This window comes from Echiichthys vipera, assembly GCF_963691815.1.
Source record: "Echiichthys vipera genome assembly, chromosome: 23".
Taxonomy (NCBI): domain Eukaryota; kingdom Metazoa; phylum Chordata; class Actinopteri; order Perciformes; family Trachinidae; genus Echiichthys; species Echiichthys vipera.
In genome coordinates, this window is record NC_139848.1 from 14,607,008 (window position 1) to 14,630,155 (window position 23,148).

General features: G+C 41.6%; 1 protein-coding gene across 1 annotated transcript; it reads left to right on the plus strand.

The window, feature by feature from the left end:
* Window positions 1–7,136: 7,136 nt before the first annotated feature.
* Window positions 7,137–17,809, plus strand: LOC310964923 (cyclic nucleotide-gated channel alpha-3-like; the record flags this gene model as incomplete). The annotated part of the gene is made up of 8 exons (XM_083938248.1): window positions 7,137–7,254; window positions 7,570–7,726; window positions 14,004–14,096; window positions 14,366–14,422; window positions 14,702–14,887; window positions 16,067–16,168; window positions 16,252–16,358; window positions 16,446–17,809. 8 exons carry the CDS (start codon window positions 7,137–7,139, stop codon window positions 17,807–17,809), a joined length of 2,184 nt encoding a protein of 727 aa, XP_083794374.1.
* Between the last annotated feature and the right edge of the window lie 5,339 nt (window positions 17,810–23,148).

Genomic DNA, 23,148 nt, shown 5'->3' on the forward strand with positions numbered 1-23,148 from the left:
AGATCCGGCAACATTTCTTTGGTCATATTCACTTTAACCGACACTCTGCTCCGATAGAACAACATAAATCATCTGGTTTTAGAAAGAAAACATGCCTCTACGTGCACCTAGAGCTTGTTGTTTGTTTTTTACAAAAATCTACCACAGATCCCCCCCTCCCCCCTCGATCATGTTACAATATCACAGGAACACGCCTCAAGCCAGGCATTAGCTAAATAAAGTTAGCAGTTGCTAGCTATGAGTAAGTCAGTCAGCCTACCTCAGTGTAACGTGTACACCATGTAGTTTATTGATGAGGGAAGACACAGGACCACCAGATTCCTGTGCACGCGCGCTGATGAGCACTCGATGGAAGGGAGCGGAGGAGCATGGTGGTAGAGGGGGAGGGGCGTGAAACTTGTAAACACATGAAATTTGACTTTCCTACTGCAGCTTCAATAGTTCTCATGAAAGAAACTGTCTCGATGGCTTATTTGATGTACGTAAGTGCCGAAAAAGACCATGGGATGATTTTACGCCGGAATTTCACTTTAAAGCTGTAAACCTTGCTGCATGTCGGGGGTTTCCAACTTCAAATGTATTTATTTTGTTGTAAAAAACACAAGTGAACATATACAGACTATAAACATACATTCAAAACAGTCGAGGGAGGGGGGAGAAGCAGATTTTGGACCCACTTCCTGTGTCCACTATGTGGCGCCAGAGAACAACCACAGCTGTATATCCCGTGTAGACCACACCGAGTAATTTCATGTAAATCTGTCACTTCCTGTTGTCAGTGGGTGGCGCCATGACTCAGCATGGACGTGCAGATGTCTTCAGGCCTCGACTCTTCTCCAGAATGGGAAATTTGAGGCGAACCGAACGTAATTGTGAAGCTTTTTGGATTATGCTGACATCGCCGCTGAATCCTCATTTCCGCCCGAAATGCCACATGACCTATGACGTCGTTGTTAGAGCTATTCACTGCTCCTTCGGCATTTAGCGTCACACTAGCGTGAATATCAGACAAGACGCATTTGAAGCCAATCGAATTATCTCTCAAGGAGGTTTGCGAGAAAGTCTGCATACAATACATGAAAAATGCTCACAATTAAAAATGGCCGACATCCTGTTGGGCGGAGCTAATGAAAGCTAATGAGAAATATGTCTGAAATGAACAAAACCATGTGGGAGTTTTGTGATTATCAGAGCAACTTTGAACCTGACCGCTTTATATTATACTTTCAAATCAGAATAATAACTAGTATTGTACTAATTTGAGTCATTTTGCATCTTTTTGGGTGGTTTTGCATCTGTTTTCTAGTCATTTTGCATCTTTTTGGCACGGTTTTGCATCAATTTTGGGTCATTTTTAATCATTTTGTGGTGGTTTTGCATCAATTTTGGGTCATTTTTAATCTTTTTGTTGTGGTTCTGCATCTATTTTAAGTCATTTTGCATCTTTTTCTGGCAGTTTTGCGTCTTTATTTAGATATTTTGCATCTTTTTGTGGTGGTTTTGTATCTATTTTAAGTCATTTGGCATCTTTTTGTGATGTTTTTGCATCTTTATTTGAGTCATTTTGCATCTTTTGTGATGGTTTTGCATCCATTTTTTGTCATTTTGCATCTTTTTGTGGTGGTTTTGCATCTATTTTTAGTCATTTTGCATCTTTTTGTGGTGGTTTTTTATCTATTTTTAGTCATTTTGCATCTTTTGTGTTGGTTTTGCATCTATTTGTAGTGATTTTGCATCTTTTGTGATGGTTTTTGCATCTATTTCTAGTCATTTTGCATCTTTTGTGTTGGTTTTGCATCAATTTTTAGTCATTTTGCATCTTTTGTTGTGGTTTTGCATCTATTTCTAATCATTTTGCATCTTTTGTGTTGGTTTTGCATCTATTTTTAGTCATTTTGCAACTTTTGTGTTGGTTTTGCATCTTTTTTTAATCATTTTGCATCTTTTTGTTGTGGTTTTGCATCTATTTTTAGTCATTTGGCATCTTTTTGTTGTGGTTTTGCATCTATTTTTAGTCATTTGGCATCTTTTTGTTGTGGTTTTGCATCTATTTTTAGTCATTTTGCATCTTTTTGTGGTGGTTTTTTATCTATTTTTAGTCATTTTGCATCTTTTGTGTTGGTTTTGCATCTATTTGTAGTGATTTTGCATCTTTTGTGATGGTTTTTGCATCTATTTCTAGTCATTTTGCATCTTTTGTGTCGGTTTTGCATCAATTTTTAGTCATTTTGCATCTTTTGTTGTGGTTTTGCATCTATTTTTAATCATTTTGCATCTTTTGTGTTGGTTTTGCATCTATTTTTAGTCATTTTGCAACTTTTGTGTTGGTTTTGCATCTTTTTTTAATCATTTTGCATCTTTTTGTTGTGGTTTTGCATCTATTTTTAGTCATTTGGCATCTTTTTGTTGTGGTTTTGCATCTCTTTTTAGTCATTTGGCATCTTTTTGTTGTGGTTTTGCATCTATTTTTAGTCATTTTGCATCTTTTTGTGGTGGTTTTGCATCTATTTTTAGTCATTTTGCATCTTTTTGTGGTGGTTTTGCATGTATAAGAACAGGTTTCCACCTCTTCAGCAGTTTGAAGAGCAGCAGGTGTGTGAGGGGGGAAAGGTGGACGACGGTCCTGTGGGGAGGCACACAGAGCTGACGCTGTAATGATTGAATTGCTGAGTGGGACGTGTGCTGGCCGTCAGCAGCTCATTAACACATCAGCAGCTCTGGGAACAGATGACAGTGATATTAAAAAGGCTCCCGACAGCGCGGTGACTCACTGAGTCCACTGGAGGCAATTATAAATGCACATGGGGCCGGTGATTATGCAGCCTGGAGACGCGCTGAGGCTGCAGACGGAGCAGCACCAGCAGTCAGCCACTTCATCTGCACTTTTCACTGTGGTTTACACATTAAAGTAGCGTCACACTTGAATTTCTCATGTAAGAAATGACACAAACAGTCACTAAGAGTCCGTTCTGGTCAAGTCACTCTGCGTTTTCCACAGAAAAACCACATATTCTGTAACATATGAATATAGTGATCAGTGCTCCTGTGTATTTTTGAATTTATGTTCAAAAACAAGATGCACACGTGCTGCGTGTCTTTCACCAGCTGGGAAACATGAGGCTGATAATTCAGGATTATTTGGGGAATCATTTTAGTTGTTTTGTATGATTTTGGGATTGTTTTGCATCTATTTCTAGTCATTTTGCATCTTTTTGTGGTGGTTTTGCATCTATTTTCAGTCATTTGCATCTTTTTGTGGTGGTTTTGCATCTATTTTTAGTCATTTTGCATCTTTTTGTGCTGATTTTGCATCTATTTCTTGTCGTTTTGCATCTTTTTGTGATGGTTTTGCATCTATTTTCAGTCATTTTGCATCTTTTTGTGGTGTTTTGCATCATTTTTTAGTCATTTTGCATCTTTTTGTGATGGTTTTGTATCTATTTTTACTCGTTTTGCATCTTTTGGTGGTGGTTTTGCATCTATTTCTTGTCGTTTTGCATCTTTTTGTGGTGTTTTGCATTTATTTTTAGTAATTTTGCATCTTTTGGTGGTGGTGTTGCATTTATTTTTAGTCATTTTGCATCTTTTGGTGGTGATTTTGCATCTATTTCTCGTCATTTTGCATCTTTTTGTGGTGTTTTGCATCTATTTTAGTCATGTTGCATCTTTTTGCATCTATACTACGTCTACTGCACGTTACTTTTCGTTGTCATATGCACTAAAAAAGCCAGAGAACAGCCTGATAACATCTCTGCCTTAAAGTATCTGAACCTGTGTGGTATATTTTGAGTTGTGTACTTCCATTATCTCAAATGTTCAATGTTCAAACCCGAAGTCTGTGCACAGACAAAAAACGTCACTATAATCAGAAGAAAACACAGGGTTCAGGTTTTACAATAACCGGAACACGAGACCGTAGTTAAAGCCGCACGAGTCAACAGGTGAATTGTGATCCATCACTTCTTCTCTATCCAGATTAAATCTAATCTCATTTACAGCAGCTAATCTGACCAGCTCACATGAAAACAGGCTCACGCCGTCTACAGCGAGTATTATGCTCAGTTCACCAAACGATTTCGCAAATACATAAATATATCATAATAAATAAGGAGCCTGAAGCAAATTATTATGACCCATCAAGAGAATGAAACCAAGATAAACAATACAACCCTCATATTTTGAATATAACTAACTTATTAACTTCAGTTTCAATTAAATTAATTTCAAACATGTAAAGGAAGAGAGATAAAGGAAAAACTATTTGTTTTGTATCTTTTTGTCGTGGTTTTGCATCTATTGTTAGTCATTTTGCAGCTATTTATAGTCGTTTTGAATCTATTTTTAGTCATTTTGTATCTTTTTGTGGTGGTTTTGAATCTATTTTTAGTCATTTTGCATCTTTTTGTGCTGGTTTTGAATCTATTTTTAGTCATTTTGCATCTTTTTGGCTGGTTTTGCATCTATTTCCTAGTCATTTTGCATCTTTTTGTGGTGGTTTTGCATCTATTTTAAGTCATTTTGCATCTATTTTTGTTCTTTTGCATCTTTTGTGGTGGTTTTGCATCTATTTATAGTCATTTTGCATCTTTTTGTGGTGGTTTTGCATCTATTTTAAGTCATTTTGCATCTTTATGTGATGGTTTTGAATCTATTTTTAGTCCTTTTGCATTATTTGTGGTGGTTTTGCATCATTTTTTAGTCATTTTGCATTTTTTTGTGGTGGTTTTGCATCTATTATAGTCATTTTGTATATTTTTTTGACGGTTTTGCATCTATTTTTAGTCATTTTGTATCTTTTTGTGCTGGTTTTGCATCTATTTTTAGTCATTTTGCATATTTTTGTGGTGGTTTTGCATCTATTTTTAGTCATTTTGAATCTTTTTGAGGTGGTTTTGTATCTATTTCTAGTAATTTTGCATCTTTTGTGGTGGTTTTGCATCTATTTTAAGTCATTTTGCATCTTTTTGTGATGGTTTTGAATCTATTTTTAGTCCTTTTGCATTTTTTGTGGTGGTTTGCACCTATTTTTTGTCATTTTGCATCTTTTTGTGGTGGTTTTGAATCTATTTTTAGTCATTTTGCATATTATTATGCTAGTTTGATTGAATTTAACTAATGTAAAATATAAAGTCCCTCTAATACAATAACAATCCCATCTACCTATTGACCAAATCAATGTCGACCTGTTTTGAGGACGATGTATTTCCTTTCACACTCTCAGTGATCTCTCACTGTCACAGCAGTCACAAACAGAGCGGAGAGGAGTCTGATGTCTCACTTTAGCTGCACTAAGAAGATTAACTGTGACTGGAAGGGATATAAATAAAGAGTCCTGTTGATCCGCCTGCTGATACCTGCTCACATATGATTCATAATTTCATACAAATGTTTCTCTTTTCCTGTCTTCTTAAAGCTTCTCAGAAAACTGTTGTTATCAACGTCAGTGAACTGCATACTGTTGGTTTTATGCTGTAAAATTAATAACTGTCATATTAGCTTAGGTTTCACTCAGCTATCGTTAGCTGATGGTCATTAAAAAAAAAGGCGAGTCAGCCAGGAGTCTGGATGAATCCGCTGACGTTACCCACTCAGGACAGGGTGTTGCTACGTCCGTGGTTTCCGGCCATTTTCAGTGATTTTTGTGTTCATTTTTAATTTTGTGTCCATTTTTTTTAGTAATTTTACATTCATTTTGAAATATTTTGCGTCTATTGTGAATCATTTGTGTCAATTTCTAGTAATTTCACATTCATTTTTAGTAATTTTTGAGTCATTTTTGTGATTTTTGTTTTTATTTTTTTATCATTTTGCGTCCATTTTTAGTGACTTTGCATCTATTTTTAGTAATTTTGAGTAATTTTACGTTAATTTAGTTTCATTCTGCGTACATTTTTAGTCATTTAGTCTCTATTTTAGTCATTTTGCGCCCATTTTTAATCAGTCTTATAAATTTTTAGTCATTTTTCATAAATTTTGAATCATTTTTCATCTACTATTTTAAGCCATTGTTTCTATTTTGTGTTTATTTTTTGTCATTTTGTCAGTTTTTATGTTGCGTAACAACTGGTTCACACATTTAGAATAAAAACGAACAATGCATGTAAAACATTACACACAGGAACTTTAAGAGGTATAAAAACATTGAGCTTTAATATATCTGAGGGAGGGAGGTGAGATGATCCTCCCCCTCCTCCTCCTCCCTTCATCGTCTGACGTAGTGCAGAGTGAACAGAAGGAGAAGATCCTGCCCTCAGAAAAGCACCAGTGTCGTCTGCTCCTGTGACTTGTGGAAGAAGAAGGAATAAAGAGCAACATGGGATTCAGTCAGAGCTCGCCCAGACATCTCCTCACCATCTGAACTGCTCATCATCATCACTCCATTCAGGTAAACTAAATAAACACCATGTAGTGATTGTATTTAATGTTACGGTGTGATTTAGGAGGAAGAAACCACTCTGAAGTCTTAAGCTCAACAAGTCAAACGGGGTTGGAAATCTAATTTTAGCCCGTGTAATCTGGGAGAGAAGGATTTGAGTTAACAGCTGAGAAACATGCTGAGCTAATGGGACTCAACACAAACAGTCTGGTGTAAAGAAGAAGAAGAAGAAGAATTCTTTTTTTAATTATCCCACAAGGGAAATTACATTTTTATAAAGTACAGTATGTCTCATTTACAAAGGGACATCTGTTGCAGAATCAAAACCCGCGTGTCCAAGTCCAAGTCCAAGTCCAGTTCTCCTCATCAGGAGTTCCCAAACATTTTCAACAGCTCAAGACCACCGACTGGTTAATGGAGAGGGCCGCAGTTGCCCTGACGTCATCCGTTGGTTTGTGGACTACCGTTTTGAAAACAAGGTGAACGTCGCCATCTTGGATTTTTGACACCGGACATGGCCGTATTTGGACAAAAGAGCAGAGCTGGGGAGTAGCGCTAAGCTAAATGTGAAGTGTCCAAAGTTATATACTCGTATGGTGTTTGATCTAAAATGTCCAGTTTTAGACTTCCGGTTTGGCTGAGATGGAGTAGACACGGGTCAAGTCTCGCTCCCGCAACTTTTGATGATTTCCCGTTTCAGGACCCCGAAAGTTGCAGCCAAAAGTAATATTTGCTCGTTTGACGGACACACCACCGAAATATGTGTACCTATACGACCAGACAGACTGTAAAAGACCAGGGGGCGGAGGTTAGCCCCGCAGAGGAGGCAGGTGACGAGTTCAGCATGGTCGCCATCATTAGCCTTCAGGAAGAGCAAGGCAAAGCCCTCACTGCTGATCTCAAAGCCTCCCTTTCATGATCGAAGCAAAGCTGGACCACGTCCACGCCACAGTGTCCGACCACGCTCAGAAGATAGGCTCCCTCAAGGTAAATCTGAATTTACAAGATGAGCGCCTGCTAACGCTGGATGCCTCCTGTGCCACGCTAACAGAGAGCAACGCTATGCTAGCCACCTGGAGTCCACGAGCTGGCAAAACAATAACCGGGTGAATGGACTACCTGAAGCAGTAACCGACAGCCTTCTTCGTGAGTTGCTCATGGAAGTTTTCGGCAAAGAATGTGACTCACCGCAGTCCTCGTCAGGCTGCACAGGTACCAGGTGAAGGACAAAATCATACCCGAGGCCCTAGCCAGGAGAGGGATGCTACGGTACAGGGGCTTCTCCATCGCCATATACGAGGGTTATGCACCGGGTGTGGTGGAGCAACGGCAGCAATACCGAGAGGTGATGTAGGAGCTTTAACACCGGGGCTTCAGACCCGTGCTGCTGTTCCCTGCCAGGCTGGTCATCACGATGAAGGACGGAGGGAGGAAGAGACCTGATGACCGTGGAGGGCTTTTGATTTCAGCACAGAAGAGCCACTGTCACGTTATCTGGATAACCGTGAGTCGACGTGGTGCTGAATGTATAGCTGTGCTTTAGCAGCCCCTGACTGTGGCCGGAGTTTATTTTCTCAGTGTTAATTAAGTGATTTTCTGACTCTTAAGAGTTTTGAACAGAAATCACTAAGCGGACATTTTGAACACACTACGGACGTTACGTTTTTGAATCCCCTTTTTATCATCTTCTTTTCGTGCCTCTTTATACTGCTGTGTAAATTCAGAGTGCCTTCAGTCGGCTCCCGTGTCACGTACTGGAAGCTCGTTTACATGTGGATTTCAGTTCATTATTCTATATTTTCTTCAAAGCTTTATTTTAATTTGAACTTAAATATTTATCACCCAACGCCACAAAGTTACAGTATCTGAAGTATTCTTGTTTTCTGTTATTCATTTAGTCAGTGGGTTCTACTGAAGCCTGACACTGGTCATAACCTGATGTATAGTGGGGATCTACACCAATAAAGCGTATACATATGGTTTCATATAGGCAGGCATTCTATTAATCTTATTTGGTGTAGAGCAGGGGTAGGCAAGTCCGGTCCTGGATGGCCCCTGTCCTGCATGTTTTAGGTTTCTACACACATCTGATTCTAATGATTTGCTTGTTATCAAGCAGCTGATGCTTGTCACAGTTTGATTATTGTTAGACTCAGGTGTGTTAGGGTAGGGAGAAACCTAAAACATGCAGGACAGTGGCTCTCCAGGACCGGAATTGCCCACCCCTGGTGTAGAGGAATGCTTTCATGGCCTGCCTCTCTTAAGACGTCTTGGTGCCCTCTCTTGGCTAATTGACTTTACATGTTTTTTTCTGTTTGTTTTTTTTCTCTGTGACTTAAAGGTTCAAATACTGTTATTTTTGGGGGGAGAGAATCCAGAAGCTCAGTTCAGCAGCTGCGAGCTGGAGAGCTCAGAAGATGTTTTTTGCTATAGTAGTAGCCCTCAGAGTGGTCACAATGTTGTTTTATTCCCCTTTTTTGTTGTTTTGTTCTGTTTCACCCTCCCTCCCCACTCTCTTCCTCGACTACTATAGAATACTTTAGGTCATGCAGTGTCATTTGAACTTATTACTGTTGCTATGGCCAATGCTTTAAAGACAGGCACTGCAGTGCGTCTGATTTTCTGGAATACTAAGGGAATGAACATAGTTGCAGCAACTTCAGGGGGATGTGATGTTTCTGCAGAAATGACATCTTAGCTCAGCCAACACCTCCCGTATTAAGAGGGTTTGGATGAGACACTTATTCCATTCATAATTTACAGATAGAGTTGGAGGGACATCCATCATCATTCATAAAAGGGTCCTGTTTGAGCCAACAAATATAATCCTAGATACTGACGGCCACTATGTCAGAGTTTCGAGCACACTTCAGAACACACCAGTGGTCTTAGTTTCAGTTTATGCACCTACCTGTGACGATGAACAAATTTTTACAAGGCTATTTTCCAAAATCCCAAACGCTGACAGTCATTGCATTATCGTGGGTGGAGACTTCAACCTGGTGCAGGATGTGACTCTTGACAGATCTTCTCCTACACAGGTAATGCTATCCAAATCAGCACACACAGAAAAAACATATGAATCACAGTTGGTAATTTCTGATCCCTGGAGGTTTAGAAACCCCCAGGGCAAAGCTTTCTCCTTTTTTCCATGTACACCACACATTCTCCCGAATAGATTTCTTTTTACTCGATAACAACCTCCTCGACTGTTTGAATGCATGTGAATATCACCCAATAGTCACTTCTGACCAGCCTCCTACCACAGTTGACATTAGTTTTCCATGAGATACAATTCCACGTTCACTATGGAGGTTCAGCTCACACTTACTGTCGGATAGTAAGTTTAAAGATTTTGTTGCAACTCAAATCCGCTCTTACATAGAGTTTAATGACACCCCTGATGTCAGCAGTGGAACTCTGTGGGAAGCACTTAAAGCTACCGTTCGAGGACAATTGATATCCTATGTTTCTCAAATGAGAAGGGCTGAACAGGCTAGGCTGGTGGAAATTGCAGAGGAACTGGTAAAACTCGATGGAACTTACTCCATCTCGCCATCTCCCCCTCTATATAAGAAACGGCTACTACTACGACAATCGAAACAAAACTTTTTTGAGCAGGGAGACTTCTAGACTGATCTCTAAAATTCAACTACCAGACGGTAGCCTCACTTCTCATCCAGTGATGATCAACAAGTCTTTTTCTGATTTCTACACTGCATTATATACTTCTAAGTGCAGCCCAATTACTGCAGCGACCCCAAACCCCTTAGACTACTTAATGTACCCTCAGATTGATATAAACATCGCTACGGAGCTCGGTAGACCCATCTCTCTGTTGGAGATGCATGAAGGGATCAAGTCTATGCAGACAGTTTTACAGTCGAGTTCTTTAAGGCGTAATCAATGCTATCAGCTCCCATCCTTGTGAGAATGTTCAATGACTCCTTTACTGAAGGCAGACTGCCAGCGACCTTGTATGAAGCATCTATTTCATTGCTCCTGAAGAAAGACAGGGATCCTACCTCATGTGACAGCTACAGACCGGTCTCACTTTTAAACATAGATTGTAAGATCCTTGCTAAGGTCCTCACCCTCCAAAGTCATGTAATGTCTCCACATCATACTCTCACATGGATCGGACACTCCTCAGGTCGTAGTGGGGCTAGACACACTAAAAGCCTTCGCCCGGGTAGAGTGGGGCTTCCTATTTTATATTTTGGAGAAATTCAGCTTTGATTTTAATTTTATTTCTTGGGTTAAGCTTCTGTATGTAACCCCCTCTGCGTCTGTAAACACTAACGGCGTCCGTTCAGCATGTTTCCCTTTCAGGCGTGGGACCCGGCAGGGCTGTCTGCTGAGTGTGAAGGCATCACTCGTTTTGGCCTGGTCCACGATGACCTTCTCTTATTTATTTCAAACCCCACAACCTCCCTTCCCCCAGTTTTATCAATCCTGAATAAATTTGGGCACCTATTGGGGTATAAGTTGAATATTCAGAAAAGTGAGTTATTCTTTGTCGACAACTTGGCAAGATCACTCCCACAATCCATATTCCCCTTTAAAACAGCTGACGAGTATTTGGGGGTGTTTATCACCAGCTCCTTCAGGGACCTTTTTTAAAAGAACTTCCAGCCACTATTGGATAGATGCAAGTCAGACTAAATGGGCAGGCCTCCCCCTATCCCTTGCAGGCAGGGTAATCTTATTAAGATGGTAATTCTACCAAAGATTCTGTACCTTTTTCAACACCTCCCAATTTGTCTTAACAAAGCCTTGTTCACTAACCTGGACCAACAACCTAACGCCTTTATCTGGCAAAATAAACCCACCCGTGTTAAAAACATGTTCTTCAACTCCCTAAACCTGAAGGGGGACTAGCACTTCCTAATTCCTTTAAAATTTGGATCCAGTTCAGGAAGCAGTACGGCTTGCAAAGGGTTTCAATCCTTGCCCCAGTTTCGCGTTTCGCGTTTCTCCCTTCCTGCAACAACCCTGGTTTCCACATATGGTCAGATAAGGGCCTCAAAACGCTTAAGGACCTGTATGACAAAGGTATTTTGTTGTCCTTTGCATCTATGTCTGACAAATACAGCCTCTCTGATAGCCGCTTTTTTCGGTACCATCAAATGAGACATTTTATCCAAAAGCAATCCCCACATTTTCTGAACCGCCCCCCTGAAGCTGAGATGGACCAATTCCTGTCTCTCAACATACAACACAAACGACTGATATCTGTCATTTATAATAAGATTGCTCTTCTGAGCCCAGTCCCCACTGCCTCACCTAAAAATGCATGGGAAAAGGATTTGGAGGTAGACATTAATGAGATCCAGTGGAGGGACATACTGAAACTGGTCCACTCATCCTTGATTTGTGCCAGGCACGGCCTGTTACAGTGGAAGGTGCTTCATAGAGCCCATTCACCAACGCTAAACTGGCTAAGATATACCCTAGTCCCAGTGATGCTTGTAACTGCTGTAAGCAGTCCTCAGCAGACCACACACACATGTTCTGGACGTGTCCGAAGCTTTTTGAATTTTGGTCCGATATATTTCAAACCCTCAAACAGGCTCTTAACACAAATTTGGAACCAAATCCCCTGACTGCTCTTTTTGGGCTCCCTCCGTCTAAAAATCTGCCCATTACTACACAGTGTCGTGGCCTTTACCACCCTGCTCCCCAGACGTACCATTCTCCTCAAATGGAAACATTTTTTCCACCGACTCATCATAGTTGGATACGTGAAATTTTACTATTTCTAAGGTTCAAGAAGTTAAGGTTTTCACAGAGGGGATCTCTGACAGCATTCCACCAAACCTGGGACCCACTGCTGGCTTTTATTAGGAATAGCCTCACTGTTACTGCTGATGATGCTGAGGACACTTCCTAGTGCCTCTCACACAATATAAGCTAACTCCGTGCAAGAGATTTGAAGACGCTGTACCTTTTGTAATACACATTTTTATATTCAACAAGAACGGAGACAGTGGGCTTTTCTGCAATATATCTCCATATCATCTGCACCAAGATACCACAGATGCTAATGTTAGCACTAGCTAGCTAACATTTGTAAGCTTTGTTATCAAGGTGTATCTGAATCTGATGATCAAGACATTTTCAGTGTGATGAAGTGAAAACACACTGAAAGGGTCAAAGTCCTGGGACTTTAACTCAGACAACACCCAAAAACAAGTTCAATTCAATTTCAATTCAATTCAATTTTATTTATAGTGTCAAATCATAACAAAAGTTATCTCAGGACACTTTACAGAGTAGGTAAAGAGTTCACTTGTTCTATTTTAATGTTCACAGTTACCGTGGATATTTCCCTGTGTTTATATTGTTCGTATTTTTTTCTATATTTTTCTACAATTTACTGCCTCGAGGACCTTCAGCCTCTTTACACGGGGCGGCTGCTCTAACCACTGAGCCACCGGCCGCCCCAACGCTGGTGTTTTTGAAAGTGTGTGTTTCTATGCCTGGTTTGGCCTTTCATCCAAACGTAACCGCAGCTGGGGGCTCCTGAAACCAGAGTTTTTTGTAACCGAAGTCTAGGGTGAACTTTTTGAAAAAGTCTGGTTTCAGCAGTGATGAGGGGACAGTAGACATTGTTTGACGTCACACGTCACAAACAACGTCAAAGTCAGTTGTACCCATGGAGACTTGTGGAGCCCTCTAGACGTGGCCAGCTAACAGAAGTGCTGTTATGGAAGACCGAGCCAAAATACTGCTGCTATTTAGCAACTTTTCAGCACTTTGTTTGGGTCTCACTGTCCGTCCACCCGAAGGAACCTGCCCGGCCTCGGTTCAACATTGGTTTTTCTTCTGGTATGAATTTTTCCAGCCTTGTGATTGGCTAAAATGACCTTCCTGTAATGAGTTCCAATCCGCACTTACGGCTTTGGCATGTGCAGGACATTGTTTTGGTATGTATCAGTGGTGATTGCTCTCACACTGCAAGACACGCTCAACTTCCACTAAAATATCACCCAAAAAAAACGAAAAAGTGATGAAATATATCTGCTGTGTGTACATTTCATTGACTCAATACGCGCTTCAAAGCTTCATCTTTTTAAGAGGACACTGGTCAAGTCCCTGGAAAAGACGCCTAGATGTTACGACAAGGTCACAGATAAATTTCTTGAAAAGGAACGAAAAGGGTAGAATTTACATATAAATAAATAAACACATTTATAATGTAGGTTGGAAAAATAAGCCTCCCCTCCATGAAAGACCAGCAGCCACCACTGTGATGTATGTAAGTGCGGAAAAAGACCATGGGATGATTTTATGGCGGAATTACACCTTAAGGTGCTTTTTAACTTTTTTGTTGTTGTATTTCCGTCTGGTTATTCAGTAGAAACAGTCAACATTGTTTTCTTTTCAATAGTTCATCCACAGACCCAAAGCTTCTGATTGGCACTTGTCAATACACGTTCCCTGATGAACATCTGTGTCTTTTGTTGTGTTGGACATTTGGACTGTCAGCTCATCAGCCTCTCCAAGGATCAGACATCTGATCAGGGGAGGGGACTATAGATAACTTACACTTAAATTCAGCCTGAGACACGCTGGCCATCAGAAAAAAAGTCTTACTTGAGTTCTGTTTCTTCTCTTTTCCAAGGCCGTCCCTCACGATGCCCTTTGGGAGGAGCAGTGTTGGCCCTGCAGGGTCCAGCCTCAGTGGCCAGAGGATGGAGGACAACATGAGGAGCAGGTGAGCTGAACACCTGCGAGCGCGTGTGGGGTCCTACAAGTGCGTGCGGGGTCCTGCGAGAGCGCGTGGGGTCCTGCGATAATTTTGCTTTATTATTACTTTTTTTAAATTGTTTTTGCTTTCTGTTTTGTATTGTATTTACATATCCAGTCCTCTAGCACACCCTGGTGTTGTCCCTGTGTATAACACCATCAGGTTCGACCGATGTAATTATTTATTATGGTCTTAGTTACAAAAAAAGCCGATGCAATTATTTCTTTCTCTTCCAGTGACGGTCGACGGGCCCTTGCTGAACAAAACATGAACAACTGCAACAACAACGATGGGTAAGATGATTATATATGGATCATAAAACACCCACACACACACACACACACACACACACACAGAGTCTCTCTTTTAAATTTTAAATCAGCTGCAGTTCAGTGCATTCATATTAAAATGTTTAAACAATTAGTGCATGATGACTAAATTTAATATTTCAATAATAGACAGTAGCAGGACTGTACTGTATCACCGCGCCCCCCTCAGGCTCTTTTCATAAACTAAACTAAACTAAAACTAAAGATATTCGATCTCACCTGCCTCTTTCTGGACATTTACAGGAAAAAAGACGATAAGAAAGAAGAACCCAAAAAGGACGATAAGAAAGAAGAACCCAAAAAAGACGATAAGAAAGAAGAACCCAAAAAGGACGATAAGAAAGAAGAACCCAAAAAAGACGATAAGAAAGAAGAACCCAAAAAGGACGATAAGAAAGATGACAAAAAGGATGTTAAAAAGGAAGAACCGTGAGTACAACATACTGTTTTCTAAGTCTGCAACTCTCTGTCCAATAATAGATACTTTTATTCATAGTTTTGTACAGATTTGGGATCTTTTGGAACCACAAAATGGAGCAGGGCCATCTGGCTTGTTATTAAGGCACATGGGTCACCTGCACATTTGTAAACGCACTTTTAAAGCTCAACCGTAACCAGGTTTTAGAGCGACACGTGGTGCCAAATAGAGAACGTCAAAACACGTTCTGCACAACAGCACCGCTCCGTAGTCAAAGAGTCCGGGTTCTAAACTGGCCTCCTGCCGTCCCGACTGGTCACCGGTGAAAATGTTTGGAGCTTTATGAAACATGAAAGTATCACAACTGGGACCCCGAACTGTTGAGCAGCTGAAATCCTGCTTTAAGCTAGAATAGGAACACATACCACAAATCAGTCTCCTCAGTTCCCAAACGCTTACAGAGTGTTGCTAAAAGAAGAGGTGACGCAACAGAGCGGGAAACATGACCCCGCCCCGAAGGTTTTCAGACGTGCTGCTGCGATCTGTGCGGGGTAGAAGTAACAAAGGTTAAAGGTAGAATATGGAGAAGGAGCAGAATAGCGCCATCTAGTGTGTCAAGATCGTAGTCGCAACAACAAAAAAGAATTCCAGCAGAATTGCCAGATCCGTTGCCGAGTGTGTCAAGCGTTCAGTCTGCTCCACGTCAAAAGATGACTCATACAGGGTAACCGCCAATTTCGACTAAAGTTACCGCTAGCCGTTAGCCATTAGCCAAGTAAAAATGAAACTTAGCTGCACCCAACAACAGACAACCTTGGCAACCCGCATTGGTTTTGGTATTGTCAAATCCATCAAAAGATTTTTAAAATATGAATTCAGACTAAATTATTATTTTTTTTGGAATAGCAATACTTCCATTCTGTACCCCTCAATCTGCCCCGGGGGTGTGTTATTTTTTTATGAAATATAGCTTTTCATATATATATTATGTTCAACTTTTAAAGTACCTCGTGTGATAAAGGTAAAAAATAAAGATCCAAATCTGTGAAAGTCTCTTTGGAAACACAATCCATTCTAACCTTTGCCAAAACTTAAAGACAGAAACACAAATAGCAGTCGGACCAAATTTGAAATTCAAAGTCACTACGGTGAACAAGCTTTAACACAATAAAATCCCTTTTCTCTTTCAGAAAGGAGGTGTGGATCATGGACCCCGCCACAGACACGTACTATTACTGGCTGTGCACCATGGCCGTCCCAGTGTTCTACAACCTAATGCTGCTGGTCGCCAGGTCTGAATCTACCGCATTTTCTATTTCCTCTTTCCCTTTTTGTTTTTTCTGAAAGTCTTTGTCATGGTTGTGCTTCCCTTTAGGGCTTGTTTTAATGAACTGCAGTACAAAAATACAACGCTTTGGATAGCTTTGGACTACATTTCAGATGCCTTCTACTTCCTTGACACCTTTGTGAGAGCCAGGACAGGTCCGTGACAGAAGCTTTGCTGAATGTGTGAGGATTAGAGAAAACTGAGTATATGATGGTAATGATGTCATTCTATTGTGTCAACAGGTTTTCTGGAACAAGGACTTCTTGTTAGGGACGACAAGGTCCTGAAAGAAAAGTACATGAAGACACGTCAGTTCAAATTCGACGTCATATCTATTTTCCCCACAGATATAGTCTTCCTCGCAGTTGGAATTGACAACCCCGAGTGGAGGTTCAACCGTCTCTTCAGGTTGGGACGCCTCTTTGAGTTCTTTGACCGGACTGAAACGCGAACCAACTTCCCCAACATCTTCCGAATTGCTAACCTTGTGCTTTACATCATCATCATCATCCACTGGAACGCTTGCCTCTTCTTCGCCATCTCCAAGACGCTCGGCTTTGGTTCGGACACCTGGGTGTATCCAGACATGAAGAAGAACCCTGAGGCGGCCCGCCTGGCCAGGCAGTACATCTACTGCTTTTACTGGTCCACTCTCACCCTGACCACCATCGGTGAGACACCACCCCCGGTCCGAGACATTGAGTACTTTTTCGTGGTGGCCGACTTCCTCACCGGGGTTCTGATCTTTGCTACGATTGTGGGCAACGTTGGTGCCATGATCTCCAACATGAGCACTGCGCGCGTAGAGTTCCAGTCCAAGATCGACTCCGTAAAGCAATATATGCAATTTCGCAAGGTCACCAGAGACCTGGAGGTAAGAGTGGTGAAGTGGTTCGACTACCTGTGGACAGAGGAGAAAACATGCGACGAAAAGCTGGTGCTGAAGAACCTGCCGGACAAACTGAAGGCCGAGATCGCCATCAACGTACACCTGGAGACCCTGAGAAAAGTGCGCATCTTTCAAGACTGTGAAGCGGGTTTGCTGGTCGAGTTGGTCCTTAAACTCCAGCCTCAAGTCTTCAGTCCTGGCGACTACATCTGTAAGAAGGGGGACATTGGCAGGGAAATGTATATCATCAAAGGAGGAAAGCTGGCCGTGGTTGCCGATGATGGGGTCACCCAATTCGTGGTCCTCAGCGACGGGGCGTACTTCGGGGAAATCAGCATCCTCGGGATCAAAGGCAGCAAAGCGGGTAACAGGAGAACGGCCAACATCCGCAGCGTGGGCTACTCGGATCTGTTCGCCCTGTCCAAAGACGATCTGATGGAGGCGCTGACTGAGTATCCCGACGCCAAACAAATCCTGGAGGAGAAGGGAAGAGCCATCCTGATGAAAGACAACCTCATAGACGAATCGCTGCTGGCCGCCACGGACGCCAAAGACTTGGAGAATAAAGTCAACCGGATTGAAGCCAATTTGGACGTCATGTCGGCGAAGTTTAGAAAGCTTACATCCCAGTATGACTCCTCCCAGCGTAAACTCAAGCAGCGGCTCACGAACATGTCGAACCAGGTCAGAACCCTCAGAACAGAAGATGATGAGTAGATGTTGGCGTGGCACGACCACCACCAGGCTGAGGGGCGCTTCCACTGATGACATCCCCTGGTACTGACTCTTCAGACAGTCGCGTATACGGTCAAACAGAAGAAGTTTAACGTTTTCATAAACACCGATGACTCAATACGTTAATGATACTTAACATTTACGTGTTTTAAACGCATGCTCTCTGATCATTTCCTTCATTTTGTGCTGATAATATTCAGGCAACGTTTCAATATGTGGAAGACTGAGCCTGCCAAAATAAATGCACAAATAAATACATTTATATGCCATTAAATGTACCAAAAATCATATTTAATTAATTGATTAAAAAGTCTGTTTTAATTAGCTGTTTTATTTTTTACCTTTGTATTCCTTTCCATATTTATTTACTTTCTTCTTTAATTTTCCATTGTGTTTATTTGCATTAATTTATTATTATATTTTGATATATATATATTCTATCATTATTCATACACATGTGACTATTAATAGTACCACTAGGTATTTTTGATTTATGAAGAGAAGAAATGCATAAAGGAATTAAAAAGAAAATAAAAAACGTATAAATTAATTTTAATAAATGAGAAAAGAAATGCAATTCAAATAAATAGATATTTACAAATGTATATGAATAAAGAAGAGAGTTAAACAGTTAATAAATAAATGTCTACATTTATATTTAATATTATTTTTGGTACATTTAATGGCATTTGAATTTATTTATGTTATTTATTTATTTATAATATTATTTTTGGTTCATTTAATGGCATTTTTATTTATGTTGTTATTTATTTATAATAATATTTTTGGTTCATTTAATGGTATTTTAATTTATTCATGTTGTCATTTATTTCTTTTTAACTTTGGCAGGTTCGGGCCTCCATACCATACCAGCTGTTTGTGTGTTGTAATTAAGAAACGTGGCTCATTCGGTTCAATTAAAAACAACTTTTTAATGAGTAATTAAAGGTTTTAATAAAAAGGTACCAATTTGGTCTGAGAACCAAAATTTGCATTGATCATTTGAATGATTGATTTTAGTGATAAATGACAAAGCCGCCTGACAACGCTACGCTTTATGATGCTTGTTTTTCACATTCATAATTGTATTTTACCAGTAGAACATATTTATATGCTGTAAAGCTAAAAAAAACAAATCTTCTGCCTTGATCTTCAGTAATGTGTGGTTTCTCCCACTCACGGAAATCTGTTTGAAATAAACTCATTTGAAGTTTGTGACTATTTCAGCAGCTATTTCAACTAAGCAGCAACACACCAAGTAAAGTGTTGAGAATGTGAATGAAACAGTAACGACGTCAGCATTATTTAAGGACGGGGTCAAAGACGGACGGCTTAATATTGAAGGTTTAACGCGGTCAGTGAAACTAGGTGAGCCTCTGTGACTCGTCCTTGCTGCTAAACGATTAAAATGCAACAATTTAAAGGATATTTCGCCAATTTTAAACCAGCTCTGTGTCATAGCAGGACACTTTGAACTGCGGTTCCGATAGTTTCGCTCTCAAATCTGCTCGATAAAGAAACAGCTTTACAAATGACCAAGTGTTACGCTCTGCACTTAATATTTGGTATCAATTTAGGCTCTTCAAATTCAAGTCGGCATCTACTTTAGCTCCCTTATTTAGGTATTTTGGCCTCCATTTTCAGATTCCTTTTTTTTGCATGGCATACAAAGGGCCTGAAATACACCCGGACGACGGTCGTTGGCACTTAGAGCACAAAGGGCTCCAGTGACATCATCGGCCTTGTGAGAGGTTAAATACCTGGATCTCACACCAGTTAGTTGGACCAGTCCCAGCCTGGTCCTGGTCCTGGTCCTGGTCCTGGTCCTGGTCCAGATCCAGTCCCAGCCTGGTCCTGGTCCTGGTCCTGGTCCAGATCCAGTCCCAGCCTGGTCCTGGTCCTGGTCCAGATCCAGTCCCAGCCTGGTCCTGGTCCTTGTCCTGGTCCAGTCCCAGCCTGCGTACATGAACTGATGGAGCCTCTTGGATGAGAGGTGAAACGTCTTCCTAGACAAATAACTAGGTCTGTTGATTTTGACTGAAATTGCTTTGGGGAGAACGATGACCTGGACAAATGAGAACATTCACAGGCTTAAGGGCCTGAAATGTTTTAAAGACCTTTACAAGGATGTTTTTTTCACATTTTGACAGTTCTCTCAGGAGAAGTGTCACCTTCTAATTAGACAATGCGCCGACGCTTTGTTTCCAGGGTTTCCCTCATCACCACCAAGTCCACAGTGGGAGGAGCTTCTAAGCCCCGGCCCACTTTGGGTTAATCACCAGTTACTTAAGTCCGAGCTGCTTGAAAACAGGAACTGGTTCTGCACCTGGACGTTGACTGATGGGTCACTGCTCTTCAGAACATTTACACTCGCTCAGCCTGCGCTCCTCTCACGCTTATACTTCGTATCGTTTGAGACAAATGCCGTGCTTCATCTTGCACTTTAAACCATGATTTACTCTTGTTTGTTACTCTCTCGCTTCTGGCAGCATTATTTCGACACCCGTAGCAAAAATACAGCCCCCCACCCCCCTCATGTCGCCATATCCGGGTTCCCAGACGACCGTAATCGGTTCACCTCTAACCGCCATCGACATCTTTCTTCTTCCCTGGAAGCTCCCTCTAGCACTCAGTGGCTCAATGACACCATGTCTTTTCTAAAGCTGGAGAAGATCAGATATTCAAAGGGCACTCTGATATATTTTATATATATATATATCATTTCTCTGCCTCCTGATTGACGGACCCCCACCCCCTCGCTTCCTTATCTTTATTCATTTATTTTTCTCCTCTCCTGTCTTTTGGCTTCCCCTGTATTTCTGTTTATACTGTAGCTTCAACACTTACTTACAAGAACCCTCAGTTACTTATTTGTTTTTTTTTATGTGCAAATTGTTTGTTTGTCGCCCAGTCATGTTCCTATTGGGCCACAAGTATAAAATAAGAAGACATCCTGGGAGGCAGACTGTATATCTTGCTCTTCGTGCATCAGGATGCCCAGTATTTCCATTGTTGCCGTATGGTTATATTTTCAGTTGTGATGCATGGTGTGATACTCAATGTAATTATATCACTGGATCCTGTTCTGTGCCTTACCCCCTAATAAAAAAGAATCAAAAGTGACTGCATGAGGAGGCAGCAGGGCCCTGGGTGTTTAGCCAACCCTTGGTTCATTACGTTTTTGGATTTTTCATCATTAGCTGATTAGCTGTAATTAGAGATCGACCGATGTGGATTCTTTTTTTCCATCAGCCTTGGCCGATGATGGAAATTGACTGCCAATTTGATGGTAAACGGTCTTGTACTAATATAGCCCCTTTCTAGTCTTCTGACTACTCAAGGCACTTTCACACTTCTTGTCACATTCACCCGTTCACACAGATGGAGATCTACATACCATCTAATCTAACCATTTACACACCAATGTGCAGCACGGGGAGCAATTCGGGGTTCAGTGTCTTTTCCAAAGGAGCCAGTTGAGGTGGTTCGGGCATCTAGTAAGGATGCCCCCTGGGCGCCTCCCTAGGGAGGTGTTCCAGGCACGTCCAGCTGGGAGGAGGCCTCGGGGAAGACCCAGGTCTAGGTGGAGAGATTATATCTCCACACTGGCCTGGGAACGCCTCGGGATCCCCCAGTTAGAGCTGGTTAATGTGGCCCGGGAAAGGGAAGTTTGGGGTCCCCTGCTAAAGCTGCTGCCCCCGCGACCCGACCCCGGATAAGAGGCTGAAGATAAGATGAGATGATGAACTTCGACATGCGGACAGGGGGAGCTGGGGATCGAACCGCCGATCTCTCAAATGGAGGACGATCCACTCTCACACTGAGCCACAGTCAACCATAAGAAGAAGAATATTTTAGTCTATATGTTTAATACCGTTCCCAAGTTTAGTGTATAGTTTCATGAGTAAATAAAAAAAAAAGGCACATTCATTGAACTTGAAAAAGGCGTCTCCAGCAACGTGTCGACGCCGGTCTGTAAATAACGGCGTGAAAAAAGTATTGCATGTAACCCGCATCAGCTGATACTGATACACGTAAACGCAAATATCTGCCTATAATATCGGCCGGCTGATGTATCGGTCTCTCACTAATAAGACACAGGTGGTAGTGACCAAAAAAAAACACTGCTGGAAACTCCATACCATATAATGTGGCACCATGATCCAACTGGACCATTACGCATGTTTTATTTTGAACAATAAAGATTCACCGTCACGACAACAAAAAGGACTCGAGTCAGGATGAAAAAAGGCGACACAAGTTTGGAAAAAAGCTGTCATCTTTATTTAGCATGTTTTCACAACACTGAATATTGTAGCCTTTCATCAATTTGTATCTTTTAAGAGTGTAACTGTGATGTCGAACCGATCGATGATAAACTGCTTCCCTTTCCATAATCAGGTTGACCGTTCACCTTTTACCTTCGCCGCGGCTCTCCGGCCCTTTCACACGTCCACGTGAGCAGCGTCTTCAGCATTACAACAGAGGTACAGAGTAAACAGCTGAAACCACACCTGGGCTCAATAACAGTTGCAGGTAACCTTTGTTTTCACCGTGATTGACCGTTACTGCGGTACAACAACGCCGGCTAAGTTATTAATCACACAAACATACAGTATGCTGTCGTGAATCTCCAACACAGTCCACCGTTTGTCCGCGTTTTTCGGGGCACTCCTTGTACCGTCCTCCGATGAAGGCTGAAAAACAAGCAATGAAAAGTGTTCTCCGACGTCGTTTCTTGCCCAGGTGCAGCCAGGAACCATGACAATGAGAACGGATGAGAACGTAATGGAACAGAGAGAGCGGCCGCTGTTGCGAACTTGATTAAGTGGTATGTTTTTGCGGCACAGTTTTTTGAAAAAGAGATCCTCTTGCGGACAAGTCGTTAGGACAGCAAGAACCTCGGGCTTCGATGCACCAGTGTATGAGCGAGACGTCACAATCTCCAAAGACAACACTCCAACAACCAGGACTGAATAAATACGCCCGTCTGCCATGAACGACTCGACCATCAGGAGAGAGTCCTAGTCCCCTAAGAGCTTTGGATAAAACAAATATTTCAATAATCTGGGTATTTACCCATTTTAATCAAGGTCTGTGTCATGGCGTCGCGTTCAGATGAGCGGTGTTTGGCCTGTCTCCGCGGCCGACGTCCCCGTGGAACGATGCATTGCTGAAATATTGCAGAACCATGGATGTTTAAAGAGAACCGGATTTGAGGTGGAGCCCCGTTTATTCCGATGAAAGCTGCTCAGTGGCTCCTGAAGACCCCCGCGTCTAAGGAATACCCGGATGATCGGCACTACTACAGGGTCTGCAGA